The sequence below is a fragment of the Python bivittatus genome, unplaced genomic scaffold (genome assembly GCF_059951505.1).
Source record: "Python bivittatus isolate LINGU-HERP-01145 unplaced genomic scaffold, Pbiv_v1 ctg000340_np1212, whole genome shotgun sequence".
NCBI lineage: Eukaryota > Metazoa > Chordata > Lepidosauria > Squamata > Pythonidae > Python > Python bivittatus.
Window position 1 is genome coordinate 9,880,146 of NW_028277056.1, and position 9,331 is coordinate 9,889,476.

General features: G+C 42.9%; 1 protein-coding gene across 1 annotated transcript in view; it reads right to left on the reverse strand.

Moving 5' to 3' along the window:
• The window catches only part of RAB38 (RAB38, member RAS oncogene family), a 28,764-nt gene extending 19,950 nt beyond the window's left edge, over positions 1-8,814 (reverse strand). The window contains exon 1 of the mRNA XM_088140843.1: positions 8,363-8,814. Coding sequence (XP_087996969.1) covers positions 8,363-8,573 — 211 coding nt within the window. The 5' untranslated portion in view covers positions 8,574-8,814. The remainder of the gene's footprint in view (positions 1-8,362) is intronic.
• Positions 8,815-9,331: the final 517 nt, after the last annotated feature.

Sequence of the window (9,331 nt, forward strand, 5' to 3'; positions counted from 1 at the left end):
GAAAAAACTGGGAAGCACGATTTCTTGCATCTGGAGGAACTTGGATATGAAGCATGCTCTTAGTATCATCTTGTCTTTGTGGAATATGCCTGGGTCCCTCTTACTGATAGTGCTTGTAATTCCCTCATCCTCCTAGCTAAGGTTAGGTCTACCAACAAAGATGTCTTCCAGGTGAAGATGATAATGGGAAACTGTGTGATAGATTCAAAAGGGTTTGGTCAGCAAAGATAGGTTTCATAAAGACAAACAGTGAGAGGAAGTTTGTGCCTCTGAGGAAGCAACACAAATGTAGGTGGCCAAAGAATGATGCCACTTTCCCATCCAGGACAGCATAGCCTTAGGTGACTATCCATGTGGCCTTGGAATCAGGAGAAGCAGCACTTTATTTATCTGTAGTCCACTGTTATGAACAGACTGACTTACAGTGTCCCCATATTGCTGAGATCTCAGGGAAGATCTCTGAATGTAAAGTGAACTTCCTACCATATTTGGCTGGAATCTGTAGCCATTTGGCTATTGATCAGCTTTCTGAGTGCAGTTCTTGGTACCATGTTGGCTGGGATTGACCACCAATGCAATAATTGAGTTACATTGTTTAGCACTGTTATATTAAGGTGAGGTCTGTTGGTGATCTGATCCTGGAGTGGGACAAGGAGTGACTGGAGCAGTCCAGATTGGAAGTGTCCATGGGACCAAGTCTAATGCCACAACCATTATCTCATGTAATCTTGCCAAAGTCATGAATGAAAATCTCCCAGATGCTAAGATACCCCTCATGGGTTTTTGAAGTTTGAGGACACGAATCATGGAACATTTCTTGTTCCCATATGAGAATCTGAGGAACATCCAATGAGAAGGCCTGATTGGGACATGCATATGGGCCTGCAAAAGGAAGTTGTTAGAAGCTAGGAAGTTGTTTGGTATTACATCTTCCACCATCACCTTTAATGTCTCCATCCTGAAGGTTTGGGGCCTTCTAGGGCCTAAAGTTCAGGCTCTCATTCTTTCCAACCCCCATTTTTCTTTGGCACCACAAAGGTCATGGAAAATCTCTTGTTTGGGTACATGCCCTAGGACCACTAAGTGATTTATTGCTACTTTCATCCTGAGTTGCTTCTCTTTGTTTCTGGAGAAGGGAAATAGCAGAAATCTGCCTGTTGGTTGTCTTATGAATTCCAGACAATACCACACTAAAATGTGTCTAGCACTCATTTGTCCTTGCATATGTGCTCTCAGACATGCCAAATTTTTTGCAGTCAGCCATGGTCTTGAGAACTAGTAGCATCAGTTTGAAGTTTTCTTTTCTTTTCTTTTCTTTTCTTTTCTTTTCTTTTCTTTTCTTTTCTTTTCTTTTCTTTTCTTTTCTTTTCTTTTCTTTCTTGCCTCCATTGCTTATCTATTGGAGGTATAGTTGGGTTGGAAGAACTGGGAACTCCAGCAGTTGTTTCCCTATATGTTTCCTCCCTGAAAATAGGTCAGGTGCAGTCCCTGAAATAGAAGAATGATAACAATCTCTTCCTTCCTTAGGGTTGTAGGCATAGGTTTCTTTTTATTCTTGTTTTCTACTAGGACTGAGTTGATTGACTCCCTAAATAGTCTCTTCCTCAAAAGAGTCTTTAGTGCTAGATTGCCTCTTGATTGCCATTCCATCCCTCATGGTCCATCATGCCACCACTGTAGAAGCCCTGAATCTGGCTGCAGACTATAAACTGTCCATAGATGTATTTTTTATGAGCACTGCTGCTCTGGACTGATGTTTTCTCTGGCATTTTCCTTCTGTCAGGACTTCTGGGAAAGAGTTATAACAGTGAAACTTAGGCAAGGATGGAAAGAACAGTTATAGCCCTTGTTCTCTGAGTTGTTGCTTTGTGGGCTTCCTTCAGCACTCTTTCTATTCTACATTCAGTTTGATCTGCGAGCACTGCTTCTTCTGTTGGAAGTAGCAATGGTAATCTTAAAATGGCACTCCCAGGAGAAGAAGGAAAAGTGCTTACAGAACCATCAATGCTAGGCAGAGCTAGCCATTTTGTAATCTCTGGATGAGTAGCTTGTTTGCTAATGCAGAAGGTACCCTGCCTTTGGCTGGCCACTCATGCCTTGATTATCTTTGTGAAGAAGTCTAGACAGGGCATTTCAAGGACTGTGATAAAACCTGAAGGGAACCTCTTGACAGATCCTTGAAGGCACTGACTATAGGGTTGTTGGGCCCTATTGTCAAGCCCCATGAGGAACAGGCCTCAGATGTGTCACCTAACTCTTCCATCCACTTCCCTGCAAGATACAGAGGTTCCTCTTCATCAGTTAAGATATTGATAGCTGAGAATCCTGAGTATTTTGGCCCCTCATGCTGCCAGAATGGTTATCCATGTCCTTCTTGTGTCTATTCTTTTTATAGTACAGACCTTTGAGGATCCCACCCTTCTCTTTTTAACTTTACTTGAGGCCAGGAGATGTCAGATGAAAGGAAATGGAAGTCCTATAAAACAGGCATTTTTTGACACAGATGGTGTCACTCTCTCCCAGCCAATTTTATCAGAATAGTTTGTTCTACTAAATGCAAGCCAGCATCTTACACAATCTACTCTTGCTTGGGCTAAACCCTCCCACTTCCTTCGGCTTCTCTTTACAGATCTTACCCTCTGTATCACTTTATTTGCTGATCTCCTTGAAATGCATTCCAATTTTCAAATCTCTTAAAGGATAGTGCCCAAAACTAGACACAATGATCTGCATTAGAGATTCTCTGTTCCATGCATTAACATTTGGCCTCACCTCTTTGGGCATTTTGCAATATGCCTTGCATTTCCCCCCAGTCAGGTTTCAGACAGAAAAACTTTCCACTTTCAGAAATGTTATGTATTATTAAGGGAATGTAACCAAGATAGCATTGTGGCTATCTTGCTTTCCTGCATTTGCATTCCAAATGCATTTTTTTTAAAAAGAGCATCCTACAACGTACTCAACCAACTCCTATTTTTAAATTCCTCTTTGAGCATTTGAATGGTATCTGGGCTTCCTGAAGACCTCTCTTTCTGAAGGAGAAACTGTCAGACGTGGAAAATGAGTCTATTCAGTCATTACAGCTGCAGTTTTCAATGTGAGGCTTAGAGATTAGAATACTTAGGCAGAAAATGTTTAAAAAGAACAAATACTGTACAATAAAAAATAGGCTAAGAACTTAGGCTAAAAATATGGGCCCATCCTTCATCTTGAAGGCCCATCCTTCATCAAGGATGGGCCCATCCTTCATCAAGAATAGGGAGATTCTAGACTGCAACTCCTATTAGGCCACCCAAATTATTCTATTAACTGTTTCAGCAGAACTAGTTTTATGGTAACTGCATTTTAATATAAAGTCCTGCTGAGATATAGAAGAAAGATTACAACAATGCTGGTCTTGGGAGAGTTCAACATTCATGCTGAGACTACCTTGATAGGTTTCGCCCAGGATTTCATGGCATCCATTGGGTTTACCCAGATTGTTTCAGAACCCACACATGAGATTGGTCAATCTCTCAATCTGTTTTTGGCACAGAGGGGAATGATCAATATATAGGAATCCCAGAAGTTTGGATCTGGAATATGGATCAATACTGTGTTGGGTTGTCAGAGCAAATTCCCCTTTGCAGCGGTAGGAACAAGATTGGATTGGTCCACTTCGGGAGATGAACGGATCCAACTGATTCCAATGGTTTGGGGAAGATATTTTGTTCAACCTAACTATTCATTTCATCAGCACAGGTTCTGCTACTTTGGGATTGCTTTACTATAATGTAATTCAGCCCAACAGGGCTGTTTCAATACAAAGTGGGATTAAACTCCTAGATTTCCAGGAAATTGCTGAGAATTGAACCTGAGAACTGATGTTATGTAAGCAAGGCATGTCTTGATTACCACATTGGGATCTTTATCCCAAAACTACCCCAGATGAATAATTCTCAAAAGATGATATTGTAATGGGCTGTGAGAATAACCTTGAGAAACAGGAGGAAGAGCCACAGCCAAGACAATGGTCAGATAAGAGAAATCTGAGTCCAAAGCAGAAATGTAATTGAGAAAAGTCTCAAATTTGACCCTCCCTAAATTATCTTGTAATAAAGGCAGGGATGGGGGAGGCACTTTCAGACTTGCAAGATTCTGTTACTGTAATCTTATAATAAAAGGTTATTAACATTATATTAGCATTCATAACTTTTGTTTCTTAGTCTGGTCTACATACAGTAGAAGGACTGAAAGATATTCTCAAGAGGCATGCCTGTTCAGACTTCCACACAATTTATTTTAGAAGGGCTCCTGACCTTGCTTCTTGAATGCAACCCTACTTCCTCTTCAGCCCCAATTTAGTAAGATACGTCCCCCTCCAAAATACAATAGTATAATTCTCTGTTCCCCATGGCATAATTCAGCAGTTGTGCTGCTCATTAAAATCTACCGCTTTTTGGCAATTACTTCCAAAACATTTGATGGTTGGCTTCAAAGCCACATCTTATGATTTTATAGCACGTGACTTGCTGTACAGTTCTTTTCCATGCACACAGAGGGGTTAGTAAAACCACAATGCTCTTACTTCAGATTCTGTGTCCATTTTTAAAAAATGCAACTTTAAGAACGTTGGTGCTCTATTAAATTCTAGTCATTCCCCTGAGCTGCAATTCCTTTCAATGCTAATTATGCAACATTATTATGAAGTTATGATTTTGAAATACTCCAGTCCAGTGCAAAGAAAGGCTATGAGGCTGCCCTTTGATAAATGGAGAATGCATTCCTGTTCCTATCTAGAGCTACAATTCTTTCTAGATCTAATTATTAATAATTGTTCTTCTTTTAAAGTTGTTACAGCTGGTGCCAGCACTAGCCAAACTCAACTGATTTGGAGGGGGTGGGGGGAGTAAGCATGGCCAGACCTGGTTAACATTTGGAGGGGAGACTATCAGAAATCACTGGGCTGTACACTGGGAAATTACACCCCCACCCAATCCTACAAATTGACAATTGGAGGACCATTTCTATATTGCTGCCAAGAAAAATATGGACCTACCTGGCAATCTTCAGGCATCAAGTTGGACCTGAAGAAGCACACAGAATGTGACAGTACCTAGCTGATCTTGGCTGATCTTTCAAAAAGTTAAGCAGTCAGATTTACTTCATACTTTTCATATGTGGAGAAATGACCAGAAAATCCCTGGTCTGTAATTTAGATTTAAAAAAAAAAAACTACATCCATGTAACTGAACCTTGATCTTATTATAAAATTAAGATTTCCAAATACCATAGTCCGCATTGTGGCCATTTGCCTACACTTAATTTCTTTTTTATTTTATGCTGGCGAGGTGGGATGTAGAAAGTCCACCAGCGCTCCTCATTCCTATGACCAAAATGACTTCAGATTTCTGTCTTTATCCCAGTGATTTAAGAGAAGGTTCCGGTACAATGTGTGGCACGATCTTGGTGGAACCCAAGTAGAGGATAAAAATACATCCACTTTCTGCATTATGCAGCACTGGATTCTAAGCTTAAGGAGTCACAGAGTTTGAGCAAGGTTGAATGTATGAAACAAAAGATATTGGTTGCAGAAGTGCAGCTAATATCATCGATGCCAAACCACCCAGCACAAACATCTAAAATCCCTTAATTCCAAAAGATATTTGGAATTTGTTCTCCAAGTCGCTGTTTTGGTGCCTTCGAGTCATCGTTGACTCCTGGCAATTGCCTGGACAAGTCCTTGCAGTTTTCTTGGCAAGATTTCGGAAGTGGTTTGCCATTGTCTCCTTCCTAGGGCTGAGACTTTTTTTTGAGTGACTTTTTAAAAATTATTATTTATTTATTGTGGACTATACCAGTTGTAATTCCTGACCATTAGTTGTGGGGGGACTATTGGCTAAAATATCTGGAGGTCACCAGGTTGCCTTCCCCTGCAACAGAGTTTAGAAATAAAAGTTTTGGGTTTCATAAATCATTTCAGAAAAAGTTTGGTTTGGAGAAAATTGGGATGATATAAAACAAAAGGAAAACAAAGAACTCTGCATCTTTCTTTCTTTTTTCCCCCTAATGTATATTTAAAAACGCAGCTGGCATTCTAGTGAAGAAACATGTTTGAATGCAATTGGGCAGTTGTAATATAAAAATCTGCTAGGTGCTGAATATTCATTTGTCTGTATATTTTTGTCTGTATAGGTAGTCCCCAGTTTAAGAACGAGTCCCGTTCCCAAGGTCTGTCCTTAAGTTGAATTTCTATGTAAGCCAGAACAGTGTTATTGTATAATACTGTATAAGTAGTATTGGGTAATGAACTCGAATCATGGTGTATTTAACTCGAATTTTGCTACAATAGGCTCTGTTCTTAACTACGGGCCGTCCTTAAACTGGGCGTTCTTAACCTGGGGACTTCCTACATTTTCCTTCCCCTTGTTGGACAAAAAGTTGGTTTCTATTTCCTTCACGGATTAAGTCAGTTTTGGTGAAATGTTTGTTTCTAGAGGGGCTTCTACCACTAATATTGATTATAATCAAACTTCGACTAGCAATGATAGGAGGGCTTTTGCCTTTCCTTGTACTATCCATGCTTCAGCAATTGCACCTTCCCTGACTTCTTCTCCTTCATTGCATCCCAAGAAACTCCCCTTCAGATCAGGAAATGAAGTCACCAGGCTGCAGAGGGAGGGAAATTTCTGCAACAAGAAAAAGACAAAAGCAGCATCGAGCCGTTGCCCTGCAAGCTCCGCCTCCTTTGTGCATACATGTGATGTCACAACGCAGGTACAAAAGCAGTGGGGCTTATGGCACAATCCTTCTTTCACCTTTCTGTCTCTTGCAGATGTCACTGCTCCAACAAGAGCGACACGGATATGTGGCCATCTCACAAGTGTGAGCTCTAAACCGCCAAGAGAAATGGAAAGAAATTCAAAACTATCCTGAGAATGAAGTAGGAAAAAAAGGCCTTTTTTGCAGCAGAAGAAAGAAATTGAAGGACAGATTTCATGCTAATGAGACTATAAAGAAACTATAAAAGCAAAGTTTCCATCAACATGTTGCAAAGTTACTTGAGTCATAGGGAAAATGGAATTTGTTGTAACTCCAGATACCTTAACGAATTCCAAACGTTAAGAGGGTTAACTATATTCTTAAATCAACCTTAACTGGGAGAGAAAAGAGCTCCTTTCAGCTGGAATGTTTCTGATGATGATGATGATGATGATGATGATGATGATGATGATGATCTCAAATCTATCCACTGCAGGATGAAGGCCTCTTTGTTGAAGGTAATAGACAGGTTATTGGACTCTCATACTGGTCCAATGTGGTTGGTAGATAGATGTTTTCAACTTCCTGGTCTAAAGATGAGAGTCAGTGACTAGCCCAAAGTCACCCAGCCAGCTTCTGTGTCTAAGGGAGCCCTAGAACTTGGGTTTTCACACTTCTAGTTCAGCACCTTATTGACTCTATGAGGCTACATCTTTCAACATACCATACATTCAACACTTCAGCACTGTAGACTGAACGTAAGAACTTTTTACTGACTTGCAATGCTTTCCACTGAAATTGAGAGGACTCCAAAAGAAGTTTGCCATTTTATGTTCCCTTGTTTAGAAGTAAGTTCAAACTTTCTCAACTTTTGGGTCAACTTGAACGAGATGACACTTGATTTCTGAGCTCTATCCAGAACTTAAAAGCCAGCTTCTGAAAAACGTGGTTTCAAATGCTAAGATCTCTGCAGGCTTACTTGGGCATAAGACCCAGTAGCTTCAGTGGGTCACACAAAGAGTTGCACAAGAGTTGCACACTTCTGTGGTACCATGCCTCCTTACTTAGGGGCAAGGCTCAGAGAACTGGGCTGGGTTTATACAACCAGCTAAAACCTAATCCTAGTTTTAAAAAGGGCCAGTTGCTGTGTTCACACAGCATGCAATGCTAGAACAAATAAACAGTGCTTCATTTATGCCTTGATGGATAAACTACGGCAGACTACCTAAACTGCCTATAGGTTCAAACTAACCTACTATATTCTGTGAAATATTGCTGACTGAGTTGGAATACTGTACGCTCTATACACTTAATTGGATGTCCTATCGATTTTAATGGAATTGCCACACACAAATGCTGCTATCATGATCATGACCATCATCACCACCATCATCATCATTTAAAAATTAAACTTTGGTCCCTGTACATCTGTTCTTCCTGCTTCCCCGTTCCACTACGGATATCTATCCCAGGAGATCGGGTGATGGGAACTGTAGTCCCGTACGCGGGAGAAGAGGCGGGGCGCGCCTGACTAGCGAATTTGCTCTTGCGCTCCGCTTGCTCCGAGGCCCCCCACCCACCCACTACCCCGCCCTACCGGCCGCCGGCCGGGGAGGCTCACCGGCGATATCCCACAGCTGGAGCCGCACCACCGTTTCAGAGTCCCAGCTGAGCACCTTGAGGGCGAAGTCCACGCCGATGGTGGCCCGGTAGTGCGGGGAGAAATTGTGGTGGACATAGCGCTTGATAATGCTGGTCTTGCCCACCCCCAAGTCGCCGATCACCAGCAGTTTGTAGAGATGCTCCTGTTGGCTCGGCGGCTGCTTGCGCATCTTCCCCGCCGCCGCCGCTGCTGCTGCTGCTGCTGCTGCGCGCCGGCAGTGGCGGATCGCCCGTCCGGCGGGAAAGGCAAGGGGCGAGGCGAGCAGCAGCGAGGGCAGGAGACCAAAGCAGAAGGCGGGCGAGCGCTCTCTCTCTCGGGGTCTGGCGCCGCGTCCGAGCCGCAAGGAATCCCCGCCTCTCCGGCCCCTCTCGAAGATCACATTTCACGCTTCCGACCGAGTCCCGACAGGGGGGCTTCCTTCCTTCCTTCCTTCCGAGGAGACGCGGCCCGGCCGGGCTCGTTGCGCCCTTTCCTTTCAGCTGACTCGGAAACGGCTGATGTGTTAAACGGGACAGATTCCTCCCGCCCGCCCCCGAAGAGGCTCAGTCCAGTCCAGTTCAATTCATGGGTCCTCTTTAGGTCTTTGGGAGACTTTTCGAGAGGGGTCGAGAGGGAAGCGTTAGTTTCTGCTCTTTGCACGCGGGAATAGTTTCCTGCAAGGGAAGTCTGGAGGAATCCAGCTCGGAGGCCGTTCGTAGAACGACCCCCTTGGCTTCCATGGGGTCGCTGTAGATTTCTGCACTTTGAAGAACCGACTTGGGGTTTGGCCTCCCTCGTTCTTCTATTAAAGAAGGATTAAACGGCGGATGACCCTGCGAGCGACCCCTGCTATTTGGAGCCTCATGCATTTCAGGGCAAATGATAACACCGCATGTATTCTTTAACTACACCCCGAGTGACTTGACAGCTGAATAGTCCTCTGAATAT